Source organism: Sinocyclocheilus rhinocerous, unplaced genomic scaffold, assembly GCF_001515625.1.
Source record: "Sinocyclocheilus rhinocerous isolate Xijiao unplaced genomic scaffold, SAMN03320098_v1.1 scaffold226, whole genome shotgun sequence".
In the NCBI taxonomy this organism is placed as follows: Eukaryota; Metazoa; Chordata; class Actinopteri; order Cypriniformes; family Cyprinidae; genus Sinocyclocheilus; species Sinocyclocheilus rhinocerous.
The window spans coordinates 505,403-527,151 of NW_015631726.1; the positions used below are offsets into that span (position 1 = coordinate 505,403).

The 21,749-nt window shown below is 38.1% G+C and overlaps 1 protein-coding gene across 4 annotated transcripts in view; it reads left to right on the forward strand.

The window, feature by feature from the left end:
- map2 (microtubule-associated protein 2) overlaps positions 1–21,749 on the forward strand; it is a 111,852-nt gene that overhangs the window by 79,931 nt on the left and 10,172 nt on the right. For all 4 annotated transcript variants that reach the window (XM_016554739.1, XM_016554737.1, XM_016554740.1 and 1 more), the window contains 12 exons: positions 1,676–1,780; positions 4,783–4,857; positions 6,986–7,201; positions 9,613–9,909; positions 11,001–13,703; positions 13,946–14,146; positions 14,558–14,695; positions 16,046–16,104; positions 16,807–16,992; positions 17,337–17,481; positions 18,099–18,155; positions 20,454–20,773. In XM_016554739.1, the coding sequence (XP_016410225.1) occupies positions 1,676–1,780; positions 4,783–4,857; positions 6,986–7,201; positions 9,613–9,909; positions 11,001–13,703; positions 13,946–14,146; positions 14,558–14,695; positions 16,046–16,104; positions 16,807–16,992; positions 17,337–17,481; positions 18,099–18,155; positions 20,454–20,773 (4,502 nt within the window). The remainder of the gene's footprint in view (positions 1–1,675; positions 1,781–4,782; positions 4,858–6,985; positions 7,202–9,612; positions 9,910–11,000; positions 13,704–13,945; positions 14,147–14,557; positions 14,696–16,045; positions 16,105–16,806; positions 16,993–17,336; positions 17,482–18,098; positions 18,156–20,453; positions 20,774–21,749) is intronic.

Below are 21,749 nucleotides of genomic sequence, written 5' to 3' on the forward strand. Positions count from 1 at the left end.
TCCCTGGACGCATGTTGCCAGCCAATCCGTGGGCTGTATTCTGCCGGCTGCTTAATCGGTTGCAGTCTCTTCTTATACCTCCCCAATCTGCCGTTACCATGACAATTTACTCTCTCAAAGTGCTGCCAATTTTCTTGCCATTTTGAGCTTTCTCCTTTTCTTTTTTGAGAGTGTTTTCCTCTGAGATAGAGGTTCAAATTAATATCCTCTGAAAGGACATAGATAAAACTGAATTACACATTGGAAGTTCGTTTTATTTGCTGTGAAATTATATTTAAGCAATTATAGAGAAGAATAGATTTGTAGACTGATTCAATCTTTAATAATGTGCAGTTATGTCTTCGGATTGTCTAGCTGCTGATGTAATGTATGTATTTTCTAGCACTCTTTCCTAACTGAAGCGACAAGTGATAAGGAGTGATTTCTTTTAAAATTGAGTTCTTGTCTTAATAAGCTGTGATTGCCGGAAGCAATGAGCAACAGGATGTTTTATCGGCCATTTGGTTTTTAGTACTTTATATCGTTGTGCTGGGTATCTCCACCCACAGTGAAATCTCTTTAAAGAATCTCTTTATAATCTCTTTTAATCTCTTTAATATTAAACATCAAACATGTTTTTGATTGGCTGTGATTGTCACATTGAGCAGCATTTTTTAGCTTCATTGATAAATTATATGTCACTGTAAATTTGTCTCTCTGCTTAGGAAAATGAGTAAGACATAAAAGCAGCAGTAATGAGACATTGTAATATTTGGGGCTATATTGAAGTGCTCATTTGTCTCTGTAAGGATTATTTTGCTTTATTAGGCCACATACACTGCCTTCGATATATTTGGGGATAGTAAGATCCTTTTATAAAAGAAATTAATTATTTTATTCAACAGGGTTATATTAAATTGATCAAAATTGACAGTAAAGACATTTATAATGTTACAAAAGATTTGTATTTCAAATAAATGCAGTTTTTCAACTTTCCATTAATCAAACAAACCTGAAAAATGTATCACAGTTTCCACAAAAACGTTAAGCAGCACATTTGTTTTCAGTTAGTGGTCGACCGATTATCGGCCTAGCCGATTATGGGCGCAGATATAAGGCATTTTTATCGTTATCCGTATCTTTCATTATCAAAACCGATTTGCCGATAAATTAATTTAAGAGCATTTAAAAAAATTTTTTGTTTGAGCCTTTGTTTTTCTTAATTTTGACATTAATTTTTACACCAGACTTATATATTGTTTAAAATATTAGCTATTGGTCTACTTGATCTGTAATAATCGGTATTGGATAATAATAATAATCGGTATATTCAGGTTTGGAATGACATGAGGGTGAGTAATTAATGACAGAATTTCCATTTTTGGGTGAACTATTCTTTTAATTGTGTGTGTGACAGTGTGTGGGCCACCACATGTGTGCACAGCTGTCTTATAGTGTGCTCACAATATAATACAGTCTCATTCTCATTGGCTCAGAGCTCTTTACAGCCCTTAACTGGAATTGTTGGAATTGGACTGCTGGAATTGTTTGATTTATTAAAAAGTGGTCTATTATAACATAAGAAGTGAAGAAATCTTGTCTGGATTGATTCAGAAAATAAGTGTGAATATTTGCCCGTGAACTTGCTCATGTGGGCGTGTGTTGATGTGTGTGTGTATGTGTATGTGTCGCACAGAGCAAGTATCAGCGCGGATCGTGCAGGAGGTTACGGCCGAAGCGGTAGCGGTACTGAAGGGAGAGCAGGAGCTGCATCCGGACACTGCCGTCAGGCTGCCATCAGGTAGGCCTGCAGGAGAGCCTCCTGAGATACTGGAGGTTGGCCACACTCAGGCCTGCTCTTAAAGGACTTTATTGCATTGATGAGACATGCAGAGATGAGGAGATAAAAATGGAAGGCAGTGGGAACAGTAAGGATTTTTATTTTTATTGAATTCCTTCTCGGAGGTGCTTCCAGAAGGCTGTTAGCAAAGTGTACAAACACTGGTCACACATATTTTTTGCTGTTTATAATTATATAATTCTGGGTTTTGAGTCTTTGTGATTTATTTTACACCTTAAGGTAATAATTCACCTAAAAATTAAAATTGTCACCATTTACTGATTCCAAATTAATTATAATAAAAAATACTCAATCCAAATTCATATTTCTTTCTTTCTTGGAACATAAAAGGAGAAATCTGAATAATGAACAGTTTGCGCATGTATGTACACTACTGTTCAAGTGTTTGGGGCCAGTAAAAAATGTTTTTTTATTCAGAAAGGATTAATTAAAGTGACAGTAATAGAATGATTAGATATTAGAATGATGTTAGAATGATATTAGCATTACTTTTCAAGGATCATGTGACACTGAAGACTGAAGTAATGGATGCTGAAAATTCAGCTTTGCCATCAAATTACATTTTAAAATATATTAAAGTAGAATAGTAGTTGTAGTTATTAGTAGTTATTTTAATTTGTAATATGTCATAATATTACTGTTTAACTGTATTTTACTGTAACCTTTGAACAGTATTGTACTTTAATAGTTATTGGAAACTGTTGCTTTTAAGTTTCAGAAAGGATGCAAAAAAAACATTAAACGTATAAGAAAAGTAGTCTAGTAGTCTTGTGCGCTACATTGTAAGTCTTCTAAAACTATACAATAGCTTTATGTAATGAACTTAAAATAATAACCCTTCATGAATCAGACATCACTACGTAACATACTGTACGCTACAGTAGGTGAGCTAGTGCATATGTCAAGAGTTTTAGTTAATTTTCATTTTCAGGTGAACTGTTCCTTTAAATGTTTACATCTTTTCATGTTTGTCAAACACAACATGGAGAGACAGTACTCAAATAAGTTTTATTTTTGCTTCCCTATCTCTGTGGTATGTGATCATTGTTGTTCTGTGTGTCCGTTCCTCGTTCTGTGTGAAAACTGATCAAAGCTGTGGAAAGCATCAGCAGGGCACTTGCTTTTCCTTTATAATGGCATATCTGCCCTGACAGCTGGCTTGTCCCAGCTCCTCTCTGCTTGATTTCTGTACCCACCCGCCCCTGGCTATCTCTGTGTGTGTGTGTGTGTGTGCCAACGCAGGGCATTCGGGTGAACCTTTAGCCCTCTCTGTCTTTAATGGCTGCCTGGTCATAGTAAAAGTTGACTTTTGTTTCCTGGTTTCTGTGGTTGTGCTGCATGTCTTTTGTGCTGTGGTTTTATCTGAGCTTTCTTGGTTTTGAAAGTTCATTTGTGAGCATGTGTTGCTACTGTATGTCAGTTTCAGTGTTTTGAGAGTGACTTTATGAGGACTGTGCAGTATGCTGGTGACATTAGGTTGTGAATTTACTTATTGAAGAGCTGTATGTGATGATGCATAATTGTTCACGTCATTAGAAAGCTAAAATAGTACAAACAGTACATATAATGGCACACATGGTTATCTTTTTTTTCCATTACAATTTCAGTTCAAAATGTTCAGATGCTTCATTGTCAGACTTCAAAGAAAAAGGAAAAATGAAATAAAATCTATAGCTCTAAGTTTCCACTTGCTGTGCTGGAATTAGTCAGCAAAATTAGATAATGATTTCTGCACTAACACGCTTGATGTTGAGTCAGTCTGTCAGAAGAGCTCAAAGGATTAGAGACGGCAAAGTATTCAGCATACCAATCCTGAGCTCTGACTCCTCTCTGCTCAGCATATCCTTAGAAATAACTCTCTCGCACACACAACCCCATTTATTTCTTTTGGGTGGGTGGGGGGATTTTACATTCAAATCTATTGTTATTAAACGGCTTGCCCCTTGGAGTCCCTTTATAAGCTAATACAAGCTAATTGCATTTTAAGATACAATTTTATCCCTTCATGAATCTATTTTTCCTTGTTAAAACATGCCCACTGGGTTTCACAGGGTTTATCTTTCTTGCGTGGGCATTTACAGGAATTTTGCATACTTAAAATTAAGAAAATGTCACATCAGAGTTGGCTTGCATTTCCTGATCTAGTTCCCTCTACTTCTCATTATCATTACCTGTCTGTTCTTTACTATAGTTACTATTTAAAGGCCAAACTCATATTTGTAGACTCATATTCCATAACCTTGCTTACTTTATGTACAATAACCGTTTTAAAGTTTGGCCCCATTTCTCAGCAGCAATTACTCAGTGCCACGTGGTCCTTCAGAAATCATTCTAATGATTATTAATGTTGAAAAGAGTTGTGCTGCTTAATACTTTTGTGGAAATTATGATACATTTAGCATTTATTTAAAATAGAAACCTTTTGCAATATTAGAAATGTTTTTACTGTGACTTTTGAGCAATTTAATGCATCCTAATTGAATAAAAATATTAAAGACAGACCCCAAACTTTGAATGGTGTTTGTTTTCAGTAGTTCACTAAGCTCATCATGATATGATACTCTAGTAAGCATTAAAATACATGGCACATACATATTGAGGGAAAGAATCAGGTTATTAATTAATTAAGTAAAAAAAAGTCTGTACTTTTTAGTATTATTGTTTAGTTTAGTTATAATCAATATTTCTCTTGCTTTGTCTGCCATCTTGGATAGATGATTTTCATCTTCTTCATGAAGGACACATGCAACATTTTCTTAGAATTTGAAGAACCTTAGAACTTTACTTCAAACCTCCTACTGTATGTTGCCTTAAAATTCTTTCTCTGTAGGCAGTTCAGTTGGTTTTATAACAGACCCACAATGGGACGCCCGAACTGTAAATGTGTTGATCTGATCTTGAACATTGTCTTGATCTCTTCTTTTTTTCTTGTTTGTTTGCAGTGGAGGACTCTGCAAACCTGCCGCCCTCACCTCCTCCGTCCCCAGCAGCAGAGCATTTTGGGCCTTTGGATCAAGGTAGGGTCATGCTTCTTGTGTGTATGGAGAGAGGTGAGGTGAGAAACACACTGAAAGAACTTGAACACCTTTTTTCCCATGAGTATTCTGGTCGCCTTCTGACCCTGGCTTGAATGAAGGTGTTCTATTTGGGGACGCCTGCTAGTCCCACCCCTTCCAGGCTGATTTCACCCCTGTCACAGTGCCCTACAGACCCCCACGCTCCGCTGATTTGTGGGGCCGGTCCAACGTTTGATGGAGTTGTGTTTGCAGGATCAACTTTGCCTCCATTGTTGACATCATTCAAGTCGACCTCCTCTTCCTCATCCAGCATCTCCAGCTCTTAAACATGGGCTCATCTTCATCATTGCTAACTCCGGGAGCTGATCTTGATCAAAAACTCACGCCAAAGTGACACAACCCCTTTCCAGTTCTCCTAACCAGTCAAACTCAACCTCTTCTTATACCCCACCCAACCATGGATCTTGACTCCACTCTGCATGAAAACCTTGAACCTTGAACTGAATGCTGCGCTGTTTCACCAGCAGCTCATGTTTCCAGGCTGTTGCTGAAACTGTGTGGCATTCAGGATGCCTGCCCATCCTCTCTCCAAAACCAGATCTGTTGATTGCTCCAAACCTTTCTCAGTTCCTCTGTGCGTCCTTGTCTTTAGTTTTGCATGTTGTGTCGTAGATGCTGTTGATGTTGTAGGCTTGTGCTCGTTCGTCATTTTGACTGTGTCTGTCTGTACTGCCTGTGGTAGGTCAATGCCATGCTCAGATCACTCTCTGAAGATACTAAACTAAACATTAATGTCATTAACACAATCACTAACAGCCTTCAGGAGAAGCTATGCCAAATGCAGTCATTAAGCGCATACTTAAAGTCAACATGAAATCCAAATTTACTCATTATTTAATACATGTCCCTGGTATTATTGTGCATAACTTTCTCAACTTTTAAACAACTTTCCTTTGTGGCTGATGTCATCTTGGCCAAAATAATTTTAATCAGGGATGAATATATTGTCATCATCAGTTTTGTCTGATATTCATGTTTTTTTTTGTAAAGTGTGGGTCTGTATTGTATATGTAATTGACTATTTAATTATATATGCACATTTCCAACTATTTTTACGTAGAGTCATTTTAACTTTGCTGTCATCTATGCTCATTTAAAGTTAAAATGATATACAAATATTTACTCTTTATTTTAAGGTGTCCTTGTTACAGTGTAATTATACATTTATGTACTGAGAAATATCAATTAACTACATGTACTTACTATATGGTTAGGATTAGGGTTTGGTTTTTAGTTGCATGTAATTATGCATAATTTATTGTTGTTATAATAGTAAGTACATGAAACATGTATAACAAGGACACCTTAAAATAGAGTGTTACACTTTAATTTAGTGAATGTTGAATCCGTATCGGTTATGAAATAGCCTATGAAACTGATATGGCAATAAACAACATTCAACTTATTTAACAGAATTATGTTAAATGAATACTATTTATTTCTTGAGTGTTTTATTTTACATTTTTTGTGCAATATAATATGGAATTTTTCTATTGGCCAATTATCAGTTATCGGCTCACTTATCAGACTATTTGTGCATCCCTATTATTATTTTGCTAGTTATATAATATTTCACTCAAATATTTCACATTACAAAAGTAAAATTCATGTTGACTTTAAGCAGAAACTTAATATTGATGCAGTTTCATCTGCTTTAGATCTTTCTCACTTTCAGACAAACTTCTACAATGTTCAGACTCTGGTTATGGCATAGCACCGCTACAGTCACACTTTGTGTTTCTCGACACTGTGTGTTTGTGTTGTGTGTGTCTGTGTCTTTTTTTCGTACACATACTCCTATCTTGTTTTATTTCTTTCCACCTGACTTTTTTTAGCTCCTTATTCTCCCTCTCTCTCTCTGGCTCTCTCTCTTTATCGCCTCCCTTCCCTTCTCAATTTTAGCATATTCTTATTCACCTCCTTTTTTACTTTCTCTCTTTCACTTGTTCCTTTTTCCTCCCTTACTTGCTCCGCCCTTTCTAGCTTCCTTCCTTTTCCTCTCTGTCTCTTTGTCTCTGTCTCTTTGTCCTGATTTCCCTGCAGTTCTTTTCCTTGTGTCTATTTGTAGATGTAGGGGATGAGGAGGAAGCAGGTCCTCTCCGCCGCTTCCAAAATTCTCGCGAGAGGTGCAAGTTCCTCGCCCCCTCCATCTCAGTGTCTGTGCCTGAGGATGACCCCTACCACTCTGACGAGGAATACTATGAGCACCCTTTATTCAGCCCAGAGTGGACGCGCTCTGGCTCTCGCCCCCCAGGGCAGGCCGCCGCGTTTAGACAGATCGAAGGTGAACCTCGCATGGTTCCTCTCTGCCATTCTCTCCTCCCCTCCTCCTTCTTTTTCTCTCTCTTTCCTTCCACTTCTTTCTTTAGCTCAGCATCAACACCTCTCTCTCTCTCACTCTCGCTCTCTCTCTGGTCCGCCTCTTCCTGTCTTTTGTCTCCGTTGTGTCGTGCCCACTCTGACCGAAGCGTGTCTTGTGGGGGTGGTATCTGTTTTTGTACCTTGTTCATTGCAAGTCATTTGGATTTTGCACAACTTTTGTGCCATGCAGTAAAAAGGCACGAGCGTTTTGTGTTTTTAGGCAAAATTCCCGCAGCTATGGTGGAAAGGAGGAAAATCACTGACTCTGAAAATGAAATCCAAATGACTTGCAGCATCAGCAGGACATTTGTGCATGCTGTGCACATTTCCTCCTTTGCCTGTTTGCCGTCTTCTTGTCTCTGCATCTGTCCGACCGTATGTTAGCCTGTCTGTCCATTTGTATTTTTGATTGTCCCCCATCAGGCCCAAAATGTACTCATGCGTCTCAACAGGCCCCTCACATTTCTCCAACCTGCTGATGTACACATGCTGTAGATCACAGGAAGACTTTCAGCTCTTCACATGGTGGCCCACACACACACAAGCATCTCTGACCTTATTGCATCAGTGAAGAAAGACTTAATCACTTTCAGCACCAAAATGATTTCTACACTGTGGGTTGTGTTTCCAATTTAACTAGGGTTGGTGATCAAGAACTTAGAAAATAGTAGAACCAATTTTTTTTTCTTTATTGCTTCATTTTGACTAAGCTATGAGCTTGCAATCTAAATTGAATTTGATGAGAATCAGTAGACAATAATGAATCAGTGAGAAACTCTCATTTATGTCAAATTCGAAATAAACTGAAAACTGTTAATGAGTTATGTATGATTATTGCTTGAGATTACTGACTAATCTGACAACATGTAGTTAAAGCAGTGTTATTTTAGTATTATTGATATACTGTTATATTATTTAATCATATTTTGAATTAGCTTATTAATTTTAGTTTTGTTACATGCTTTGGCCATTTTTATTAGTTTTTTATATTTCTATTCAGCTTTAATTTATTTTTCACATTTATTTTATTTTATTTTATTTTATTTCATTAATACTTTTAGTTTTAAAAGTAGGTTGTGTTGCTTCCTTAAAAGTACTAAAATAATCCATTAACGGGATCATTAAGTGGAATTAGAATCATTAAATCCCTTAAAACTTTTGACATTGAGTTTGCTGCCATTTGTCCTCCTCTTCCTTTTTCTCTCCCTCATGCACTCTCTCTTCTCTCATCCCTCGTTCCATTGCAGCATCCTGCTGATATATGACCTGGTGTGGTCTGTGTCTCCATATCTAGCCTGGCTCCCAGCAGAGACTGTTGCTGTTCCTTATCTCTCTTTCTCTCTGTCTCCCTCTCTCTCTCTCTGAGAAGGAACTACATCATAAGCTTTGTTCTGAACAAGAATTCTGCATCCCCGGTTTCACATTCATACTGACATCTCAATAACTCCCTGACTGGCATTATTATGTCGCTGTTCGTTTCGTTCAGTCTCAGTTAACAGAGACAATGCAGATGCTCACAGCATTGTGTGCAAGTGTGTTGTGTGCAAGTCATATTTTCATGTTCAAGAATAAAATTGAACAAATGAAGCAGCTGATGTAGACTATTTGTCATAAACTTTTGAAATAAGCATTAATAATGTAACTGAGAGGTACATATTTGGAAATGAATAATCTGGTTCTTTAGAATTTTTCAGCCTATAGGGAACCAACCGCCATTGCATATTGTCTGAAAAACTGATTTAAGCACTATCACAGAAGCAAGATTGGTTTTCTGTTGAATATCAGCATGATTTTATTGGATGTAGGTAGCAGTTCTGAAAACCAGTTTCATTTTAGCCACAATATGGCCAGTATTTTTTTTTCATTTTGCTCTTCTAATGAAAATTATTCTAAACGAAGCCAAAGTGAAATCAACTGATGTATGTCACAGAGTAAAACAGACAAGCGGAGTGATTAAAACTGATTGTTTTTTAGTCAAATACATTACTAAAAATGGTTCTTTGTAATTGTGAGAAAAGAATCAGTTACCTCTGTTTATTTTAAAAATAAAATTCTAAAACAAGTACAGTATGTGCAGAATCAGATTTTTGATCAGAATCAAGAATCTTGTTTGATGTGCATGAACATCTTCCTTATTCACCTCTATCTACCACTACTTCATATACTCAAGGTCAGAGAAAACTCCACATATACATTTTACAAAAGCCATAAACTGCATTAGATATGTCCTCATAACTGATAGAGCTGAAAGTGTCCCACCTTTTTATTCCCAAATAACCCAAGTCTGTGTCGTCTATAGTCTTGATGTTTCCACTTGTCTCCCTCTCTATGAAGAAGAGGAGACCATAGAGAGTCTCTCAGCTGCGGAGGAGGAAGAGGAGGAGACTTCAGAAGCCGCAGCAACAGCAGCAGCTCTAGAGGATGAGGAGGAGGAGGAGGAGGAGCAGTGGAGTGGGGAGGAGCCTGAGCAGGAACCCCCATCTGAGCTCCTAGAGCGGGCAGAGGTCATAGGCGAGACCCAGGCTCTGCCCGGTCTGCAGGCTGAGGTTCACACACAGGCAGCTACTGCTGCCGACGAGGCCACTAATGGGAGAGCTGAGGAAGCAGGGGGGCAAGAAAGCCCTGCAGAAGGTGTGTCCATCCTTCTCACAACCTGCATGTTTCTCTCTCCCAACAACAACAACAAAAAATAAAAGCAAAGCGAAAGCATCGTGAAAGCTTTCTGAGGGAATGTGGGTGGATGGCTCAAATATCTCCTCTATCTGCTGATGCTGCAAGGCAACACAGGCTTGATGGTGGCCAGCTTCTGTGGCCAGAGCTGTGTGTCTGTCTGTCAATGTCTTTCTACTTAAAGCTTTTCCCAGAGCAGCTGCCATCTGCTAGCTATCTGATTAAGCTTTTTCTGAAATTTACTGCTTGTTTCTCTATTGATGCTACTGCTGCCAGGTCGACCGCTTCCATATATTGTTATCCATTGCTCAGTTAATTTTTATTTGCCAGCTACATTGCCAGTTTGTGGGTGATTTTTGCTGCATGCTCCAACAAACACCTGTGGGATTCTATGAGAATCCTCTGTTTTTGTGATATTGTGATATTGTGTTATGCTTCATTTTCAAAGGCTTTTGAAAAGCTAAGCTTGTTGATTTAATTTAAATTGTGTTTCATTTTCATTTTATTTATTTTTTTTCCAAAGCGTTGTCATTTCACATGGTTTACATAAGTGTTTTTTATTCCTTTTATTATGCAAAATGCAAAACAATTTTGAATAATTAAAAACCCTGTATTATTTCAGCGGCAATTTAAGGCAATTATAGCCACATGTGTATGTGTAATATCGGGTTATATGAAAATCACTATCCATTTTCCATAATCTCTGAATATGTATTTGGCAGAAGTTTTTAGATCAGCTATTCCATCTTGCTGCTGGTGTAATGATGTCAGTGTCGTGTTCGGACCACTTCCTTGGATATTTCATCCTCATTTTCTGGACCTCATCCACGCAACATTAAATGTTCTGGGTCTGCATGCTGGTCCTGTCATATAAATGCCATCACTCCATCACTGAATTGGTATGTGTGTCTCATCAGCTGCTGCTATTTGAAAGTGGACGTTCATTTGACCAAGAGCTTTGCCTGTTTGTGGGTGGTTGGCCTGGCAAACATATTGTACTTTGAATGATTAATAATACTATACAATACAGACTGCTTGAGATTTGCTTTCAGCTGTGAAGATGGAAGCAGAGCGACCAGACCGTGAAAGGACAGATCCCATTGGCATGGACTTCACTGAATCTGCAATGCATCTAGATGATGAACTCCCATCTTACCAGAGCCTTGCCAGAGACACAGATATGCCAGAAAGCCCCTTTGCTCGAACATGCCCCATGGAGGATTTTGAACTGCCTCCAAGTGACCAGGGTCATGCCAAAGAACCTTGCGAGACTCCAACGAAAAAGCCTGATGTACAAAGTGGTGCTGTGAAACAGCCTTCTACCGAAACGTGTGACTCCAGCAATATCCATGAGGTCAAACCAGGGCAAATTGAAGACAAACAAATGGAAATAACAACAGAGGGGGACATGAAGGACAAATCTGGGATGTCTGCTTATTTTGAGACCACTACAATTAAGACAGATGCCTCCGGGTCTCAAGGAGAAGGGTATTATGAACTGAGTACTAAATCAGAAGAACAGAAGGACTCTGTTGGTGACCTACCACTTCCTGAAATCAGTTACAGCACCTTGGCCCAAACACACTCTTTGGAAGTCCAACCAGATCTTCCGAAAAGTAGCCCAGACACACTACACACTGCTTTACCTGTAGACAGAAGAGATGACTGCAGACTGTCTCCTGGAAAACTGGCACTAGAGCAACGAAGTTACTCTTTAAATATTAGCATTGGGGCAATGGATCATGGTGATGCCCAAGGACGTCCAAGAAACTTCTCTCCGTTAGCCACTGACATCATGTCTCATACTAGTGGAAGCCTTGATGAATCTGCCGATTACCTTCCTGTCACCACTCCCTCAGTAGAGAAGCTCCCTCAGTTTCCACCACTGATCCTGGAGACAACTGCCTCTACCACAACTCCATCATCTTCACCTCCCCAGGCAACAGTCACTGATGTAAAGACAAGTCCACAGTCAAAGTCTCCAGAATCCCCTGTCCAAGCTAAGAGCTGTTATAAGAACGGCACCGTCATGGCCCCAGACTTGCCTGAAATGCTGGACTTGGCAGGTACTCGATCAAGGTTAACATCTGACAACACTGACCCAGAGATTATGAGAAGGAAGTCTGTCCCAATGGACATGTCTTCTCTAGTAAGTGATTCTTTTGCACATTTGTTCAAAGGTGACCAGGGCCAGATGGCTACAAAGAGAGAAATGCAGTTGGAGGAGCAAGGATATTGTGTTTTTAGTGAATACTCTGGTCCCATGCCGTCGCCTGCGGATGTGCATAGTCCAATGGACTCATCACCTCAAATCTTCAACACTGTGACATCAGAGGAGAAGGAAACTGGTCTTGTTGCATTTGGACAACAGGAGTGTCCATCGACTGAAGATCTGAAACCAACAGAGGTTGTTACACCACAGGAAAAACCAGAAGAAGAAAAGCCGAAGAATGAAGAATCCTTTGAAATTGAAAGTACACCTTCTGAAAAACCTCCTGTAGAGACTAAGCAAGAGGAGTCTGATCTTTTGAAGAGTCCAACTTTACCTGATAATGAGAAAGGACAGTTAGACAAACAAGCTGAAACCTTTATCACGCCGAAGGTGACGGTAACTCTGGAGGACGCAAAGCCTGATCTTGATGCAGGTTACAAACTTGCAGCTGAAACCGAAGCTGAAATAGCTGACTATGAGAGGCAAATTCGCAAATTGGAGATGGAGGACCGACCTTTGAGTGTAGAGGAGGAACGGGAGCTCCAGGAACTCAGGGAGAAGGTGAAGAATAAACCAGACCTTGTGCATCAGGAAGCTTATGAAGAGGTAGATGCAGAGGATGTATACCAGCTCACTGGAGCTGCAAAGGACAGAATTGCTCGGCCCATCAGACCATCCCCAGCATCTTCTGTAGAAAGTGCTACCGATGAGGAGAAAATGCATGTTAGTGACACTGAAAAACCTAGATCACCAGGTGAGAAAGAAGTTCTTAAAACAGATCCTAATAGATTATCTCCTGTTGGGTCTTTTGAGAAATATTTTAGAGAGGAGAGACCTTCTGAGCAGGAGGTAAAGCAGAAAGACTCAGTACAGCCCCTCAAAGAGAAAGTTGCTGAGGAGAAACCTCAGCCAGCTCCTTCCAAGACAGACGAGGCTCCTCTTGACACTACAGTGACTCAAGAAGTAGAGGAAGAGGTGGAGCTTGCTGAGGAGCCTGATGAGGTCATGCCAGAACCAAAACCAGCACTTAATGTGGAAGAGAAGCCGGTGGTAGATACAACTGAACCAGATGAGGTTGTGGTTGAAAAAGAGGAGGAAAAACTGGTTGAGAAAGAAGAAGTGGAAGATGAGGAAATCTTGGAAGGGGCCAAAGCTGCAGAAGACACTGCTGAGCCTAGAGCTGCGATTGAGTCAGTAGTGACAGTGGAAGATGACTTTATTACAGTAGTGCAGACCATTGATGAGAGCGAAGTCTCTGGACACAGTGTACGCTTCTCAGCTCCACCTGAGAAGGAACATCCACAGCTCCTCCAAGAGGAAGAAGAGGAGGAGGAGTCTGTGGAAATGGCACAGGAAGTAGAGATGGAGGCTCCCAGTTTGGAGGAAGCTGTAGATGTTCCAGAGCCTGTTGAGCCTCCTGTATGTCCAGCTAAAGAGATAGAAGTACCAGAGAGTGAGGCCCCAACCCAAAGCTACGATGACTACAAAGATGAAACTACCATTGATGACTCCATCTTAGACAGCTCCTGGGTGGATACTCAAGGTGTGATTTTAATATCTGTTTTTCATGAAATTTGCTCAGCAAATGACGAAACCTTTCAGAATTGTCTTGAAGTTAACTTGTTTCCTACCTTTTTAGGTAACAGTTGTATATTAGTTGGCTTGCCAGTATACAGCAGTACAGAATTTTAAGTTTCTGTGAGGGCCATGTTGGATTTCAAGTAAATGCATGTTTACAGCCTGGTATAAGAGTAGCTTGCCTGTTTCACCTCATGTACTCTGTAGATGATGATAAGAGCATGGCCACAGAGAAAATTGAGCCTCTACCGAGAGTGATGAGCCCTGTCAAGAAACCACCCGCGGAGAAACCAGCGAAACAGAGGGCTAAAGGCGGCAGGACCAAAGGACGAATCACCACCCCTGAACGCAAACCTGTTCGCAAAGAGCCAGTACCCATCCAGAAGGATGAGATGAAGAAGAAAAAAGGTTTTTGTTGCTGGAAGTGACATTGTGTTTTGTTTTGTTTGTATATTCTGTATTTTTTTTCATTATGACATTTTCCCTTTACATTTTTCAACAAAATTGAATGTTTAAATCTTAATGCTTATTTCCACTATGATTAGATGTCATGTATAAAATCCAAAACTTTGTATTATTTTAATTTTATTATTATTTTTGAGACAACAGAGTGTCAGATTTAACTAAACCTATGAAGTGCATGTGATTTTACAGTAGTTAAATTATTCTGAATTTCAATTAAATTTCATCACATTTGCTTTTTTCATTACATCTTTGTTAAATTAGTGTTTTAGTGAAACATTATTTGACTGTATCTCCTATCGTCCTGAGTTGTACTGCTGTTGTGCCTGTCCTTGATTCTGTGTCTCCCTCTTGTAGCTGTGATTAAGAAGGCTGAGCTCACAAAAAAATATGATATTCAGACATGCTCTCCTTCCCGGAAGAGTGTTTTAAAGGCTACCGTAAGGCACCCTAGACCTACCCAACATCACGCGTGTGTTAAGCGGAAACCCACAGGTGATCTCTGCCACAAGCTGTTTGCAATGTGGCTGGCAAACATGGGCATTGGCATGTTGTTTTAAGAGTGATGCTTGTCTATTTGATTTGTTTTTCTTTTTATGTATTTTACATAGCAAATTGTATAAGTTACGCAAGTTGTATGTTCATGCAGTGTTTGTAATGAGGCTCACTGGTGTTTTATTCAATTGTTTTGCTTATAATGTTTTCATTTTCTTATAGCTTGACCTTTCTTTTTGTTGTCTGCATGTGTTCTCTCAGTTTCCGTGCTTATTCACACTTCGTTTTCTTTTCAAAGTGGCACTGCTTATTGAATATTGTGAAAATGTGGTGCATCCAATCACTTTGTGTGTTTGTCTGTGGGTTAATTTTAAAGGATATCCTTTTGACTTAAATGTGTTAGACAGTTTATGAGGTGCAGCATAGAGTAATCACTATTTCCTCTCCTTTTGTAACATTTCTATTCGGTTGTATACAACATTCAGGGACCAATTGCACTGGTACCAAAGGCAACTGGTGGTTTGAGTGAGTTCTGGGCGCTCAGTTAAGAGAAATCTGGAGGAAAGGAACTCGCTGCGCCATAATGAAGTTCCACTGTTAGATTTCTGGGAACTGTGCTTGAATTTATGTTGGACATCTGATATATTGCTGCAATGCCCCAATTAGACGTTACTGAACAGCCTTTTATGTAATACAGTTCATTTTCAAATTCTCTGTTATTCTGTGCCAAGTAGTTTCAGAGCAGAGCTTTCCAGTAGCTACAAAATATTTAGCTGTGGGTAATGGTCAGTTTCATTTTTGATCCTAAATAGCCCAATTAGAAGTACCTTGGCTTGGGCATTTAAAAAAATAACCGGGTGGTGGTTAAGTCTTAAAAACATAAGTGAATCAAAAATCCCAGTTTAATATTCAGGGACAACTACAAGTAAGCAATTTGTATGTTGATTTGCTTGAAAAGTTAAACACTGTGGTTCTGTGGCACTTTCAGATCATTTTCTTTTGTTAGTTGGAACATCTGACCAGCTAACTTAGCAACATTAACTCAACATAACTCCTGTTTGAGGCAGGACTATCTGTTCGACAAGTCATAGCTGTCACATTGCACACTTCAGTTTTACAAAATAAGTGTAAAATAAGTATAAAAAGGCTTTTTAAAGAAAAATCATACTATATGTGAAGCACATGTGGCTGCTTTTGTATACAAGTTTGCATTTGCTGTGTATTTGCTTGTGTGTAATGTTCAGTTTGTTTTATTTTCATTGGAGAGCATATAACTCGATGTTCATGGTCACAGTATGCATTTCCTCTCTTTATCATCCTCAGCCTCTCTTTTTCTCTTTATCTTTGCAGTGTCTGCAGATGGTCGACTGCCCTTCAGTGTGGCCAGGCACTCCAGAGACAGAGCATCTGTAAGCATCACATTAGATTTCAGTCATATACAAATATGATGATCCCAATTAAAATAGGTTGTCAATAAATAGTCCAGTCTATATACTAGAGGTCAGCTCAAATACTAAGAAATAACAGCAATTATTAATAATGAAAGGTTATTTTGGTGTATTTAAAAAAAAAATCTACTTCAGAACATGTCACACACATCAAATTACATTGACAACTACACTCGGTCCTCTTGTTCTTTTTGTCATTAGTTACACCATATTTTTTGTGGTACCAATGATGAATTGAAATTAATTCAATATATACAGTACATACAGTATAGCCTCTTTGCACCTCAGATGCCTCCCTGGTTTCCACTCTTTGTATTGCCTGCTCATCGCATCTCATATCCGTTTTGTGTTTGTTTTACAAGTTTGCATGACCTTTTTGCCTCATTTCCTTTAACCTTAAATTGAGACATAGTGCCCCCTCAAGCAGTTTAATGGTCCATGTATTAATACAACATTAAAGAAAATAGACGTTTTCTTCTTTTTATGCTTGTTTATTTTTAATTGTAAATGCCCTTGTATCCCCAAATGTGTGGTCAGATGTTGCTCATTTCGTTTGGTTAAACATGCTGTCATGCTGATTTTCATATCATTTTCTGCTCATGTCTTTGGTTTCATTTTCACTGTGCATGAATGGCTCATCTGTCCGTGTTCCTCTCATCATAGACCTCCAATCCCACAACACTAACAAAGATCCCCACTTCTAAAATTCGGGCAGAGGCTTTGCTGCCAGCCCGGCCGAACTCGGCCAGCTCCTCCAATAAAAGGAGCCCGTTGGTGGAGGCAGATCTTTATGAGCCCCGCCCTTCCTCAGCGGGCCCACAAGTATTGCTAAATTCATATGCTGTAAAGGTAAGCAGGGAGCAAGATGTTTTGGAAAACTATTTGCTTCTGAACATTACTAACTAATCTAGAACTTTCCAAAGAGGAAGCCATCCTAAAATTTGTTAATCTAATAGTGAAAATGAATGATTTTCTCACCTCATGTTGTTGCAAATCTGCATGATTTGTTGAAGTGTTATGAATTATAGAGCGTTATTTTCCATAACATTGAGTTAATTGGAAGAAATAATGCTAAATTCCAAATAATGACATGAGGGGGAGTAAATTTTAATTCGGGGGTGAACTATCACATTCCTATGAACTATCCCATAAGTTCACCATGATTCTAACAGGATTAATGACTTTGTCCTCAGGATGGTGGTTCTCGGAGCCCAGAGAAAAGGTCGTCCCTTCCACGGCCAGCATCCATACTAACTCGCCGCCCACACATGGCTGATCATGAGGAGAGCTCCACTTCCATTACCAGCTCTGGGTCCACAGCACCACGCAGGCCCACATGTAAGAGGCATTCTCATGCACCTGTAAAATCTCTATATATTTTATTGATTCTATCTCTATAGATAGAAATAAAAATTGTGATTTTTTTTATTTCTATTGAATCAGACAATTTTTGATTTGATTTTGTTTGAGACAAATTACTGTGACAAAGAAACTTACTTTTTTTTTTGTACTTAACAAGGTTTATTAATGCACATCCTGACATCTATAACACAATAACACAATAAAGTAACGTACGTGGCTTATAAAATTAAAAATATATATTTTTAAATACAAGTACAGTACAACCACATAATGTAATAATATTTGACAATGATCAGACTTTATCACTGATTTTGATTATACTATTATATTTGATAAGTCATTTTATCAATATTGCATGGTTTTTATTTGCATATTCTTTCACAAAAAGCCAGTATGCACTGCAAAATTAATGAAAGAAGCACTAATCTAAAATATTTTTTTAGGTGCCTGAAGAATCTGAAGTGTTTCTTTAAAGCTTTTTGGACATATTCGGATATATTTTAGGACACGTTCAATCTCTGCTTCCGTATCTACGGACTTTCTTCAACTCATACTCACTATATACTCACTCCTCTCTTCTCCTGCTCCTGTAGCGCTCCGTACTGAAGTCAAAGCAGAGCACAGGACAGGCAGGTCTCATAGTATGACAGGTATAGAGTATCAGTCCCTAATGTTTCACCCTGTTTGTTGTCGGTCTTTCATACCTGCTGTCCTGTGCAGGGATACAATCACCATAAAAATACAGTGCCATTAAAGGGGTCATATGATGTTGCTAAAAAGAACATTATTTTGTGCATTTGGTGTAATGAAATGTGTTTATGTGGTTTAAGGTTTAAAAAACAATTTATTTTCCACACACTGTGCATTATTGTTGCTCCTCTATGCCCCGCCTTTCTGAAACGCGTCCATGTGACACAACACAGCCACAATAGATTTGTGTGACACATGGATGGATTTTATTTCGTTTTTCTTGTTTTATTCAAAATATTCACACACATGCTCACTATATTATGAAATATCTGATATTCCGATTCTGAAATATGTGCAATTAAATCTGTTTGGTAGTTTAAACACTTTTATGTCGACCGTGTTAGTTGATTTATACCGGGTGATGGGCATGTTAGTTCGTGCTGAATCCGAGCTGTGGGATTTACAACCATAGTTTACAACACGCAAATTCATCCTCTCCTCCCGAAACACGTTAAAGTAGGTCTCCGGTAAACTGGGAGAAGAGCAGAGTAAACTTTATAGTTACCTACACAATCTGTATATGATATCAATAAAAACATGTCGTCAGATTATATTTGTAAGGATCATTATTGCCGTTTCCATAGACATCAGCGTGCATTTTACAAACTGTAAATGTATGGTTTTGCTAGTACTTATGTGTATTTAAATGTCTGAAACCTAAAATAAGTATTATATGGTTGAAAACGCTGAATATTTGTGATAATATGGCAAGCGCTCAGCGGGTCCGATCTGGCTCTGCGCCAGGCAAAGTGCGAGAGCGGATTTAAATTCAGCGGTTGATGACGTGACGCACTGAAAGTTCTAATCACACCGGTGTGATCGTACGCTTCAGGGACCAGCCAAGACTGATCACACCGGTGTGATCGTACGCGTCAAAGGGTTAAACGAGGCGTTTTAGGAGGGCATGGAACAGTCTTAACTTTTATAAAGAATATCTCTTTGGGTTTGAGACTTTAGTCTTTGCAACTTTACAGATCTTATCTATTCATGAACAGCTTGTAACACTCCAAAGAGAAAGGAAAACTTGAAATTGCATCATATGACCCCTTTAAAAGTTATTCATCTCCAATGCACATTTAGTTACAGCATTGAAACCACAATGTTCCACTCATGTAACTAATTCAAAAAGGGTGAATAATTTTCATAGGCACTGTTATACATAAGGATTTTTTCCCTCCACTTTTTTGTCTACACTTGCCTTTTCCATTATGCATGTGAGTATAAACACTGTTCTACACTATGTGTTTGTGCCATTTCAAGTCCATCAAAAATTTTTGTATACATCATCATCTACAGTGGGGACCAAAAGTCTGAAAAAAACGCAACACACTTGTTTTCCAGTAAATCGATCTAAAAATCTTTAAAACAATACACACTTGCTTGAGAAGCAACATTGTGTAAGTTTTTAATTATATTAAAAATTGTAATTTATACAAAGCAAGTGAAAAAATCTGTAGTAAGACCAAATATTAAATATAATATTTGCATTTTTTAATATTGAATATAATATTTATTTAAAAATGTGTAGTCTCTGGGTTTTTGAAAGAAGCCTTTTATGCTCAGCAGGTCCACATGTATTTGATCAAAAATACAATAAAAACAGTAATATTGGGAAATATTATTACCATTTAAAGTAACTATTTTCTATTTAAATGTATTTTAAAATATCACATGATCCTTGAGAAATCATTCTAATATGCTGATTTGGTGCTCAACAAACATTTCTTATTATTAATAATGAAAAGAGTTGTGCTGCTTAATATTTTTGTCGGAATGTTGATGCTTTTTCCAGGGTTCTTTAATGAAAGTTAAGTAGATTTTTTTTTTTGTTAAGTAACTTTATAAAATATCTTTACTGTCAATTTCGATCAGTTTCGTGGATCCTTGCTGAATAAAAGAAATAATATCTTTAAAAAATTGTATGGTATATCAATGTATATTAAAAAAAAAACTTTCTGAAAACAAGTTTCAGTATCTAATGCAGTGTTGCGGTTGTTTTCTCTTAAATTGTAATGCTGGTAATAAAACTTGAAAGAAATAAAAATTAGAAAAAAGCAAAACAGGAGCATTTTCACCAATGGACAGGAGCATTTTCACCAATTTCTTTTATGTATTTTAAGTCATCTTCACATTTGTTTGCTGATGTTGTACTTCCTAATTCCTAGCATTTAAACGGATCATTTGTGTTTCCACTGAAGGCGTAGAGACTGCTCGGTCCCGCTCGGCCCGCAGTGGCACCTCCACACCCCGCACACCTGGGTCCACAGCCATCACCCCTGGAACCCCTCCCAGCTACTCCTGTCGTACTCCAGGCACCCCCCACACTCCAGGCACCCCCAAATCTCTCAGCCTGCTGTCCCAGGAAAAGAGAGTGGCCATCATCCGAACACCTCCAAAATCCCCGGCGACTACACCCAAACAGCTGCGCATCATTAACCAGCCACTGCCTGACCTCAAGAACGTCAAATCCAAGATCGGTTCTATTGACAACATCAAGTACCAGCCCAAGGGGGGCCAGGCAAGTCCAAATGCTCACAATTCATCCTGATTTCACCACAGTTTATGCTAATAGCCAACTATCCACTCTCTTTTCCCCTCCCCATCTGTCTTTCTTGCTGTTGTTCTGCTCCTTCATGGTCGATTCTGTCCCCTGTGGGCACACTGTCCTTTCAAGTGTGTTTTACTGTGTCTCGCACTCATCACTATTACCTTGTGTCCGCATGTATCAATTCACTGTGTGCATACTAATGGCTGCACATAGCTGTTGGGCCAGTTCATTCGTCTTAGATTGACTTGTTTCATGCCTGACTAGAAGGTAATGTATTCTTATGACATGGCATTTATTCTCATGACAAGGAACAAAACTTGCTCCAAAACTTTACCTCCTATTATGTATTCATTTTAATATCTAAACTAGCAACATTTGATAGAACATTCTTTACATAAAATATTTCATTTGATTTTCTCTTTATTTATTTTTTTATCAAAATTATGACATTACATTATCACTCATGTTACCTGTCATCAGACCATAGCTATTTATTTCTTATAAATTAATATTAGTGCTGTCAGTAAATAATAAAAAAGCATTATATAGCAGGTAGAGTCAATTAATTACATATTTTTTAAACATATTTTTTAAAGTTATTAATTGTTAAATTGACAGTCTTAATTAGAATACATTAAAGTTATACAGTCATGATATATAGTAAATGTATCATTTATCACAATGTTTTTAATTTTATGGTACATTATTAATGTTTTTTCATTAATATATACACTAACATTCAAAAGTGTGGGTCAGTAAGATTTTTTAAAAACAAATTAATACTTTTATCAAGGATGCATTGATATATATATATATATATATATAATATTGTATTTTTGATCAAATATATGCAGCCTTGTTAAGAAAAATAGACTTTTTCAAAAAGATTAAATCATATTGACCTCAAACTTTTGAACGGTAGTTTAAATATGAATTCAAATTTAAA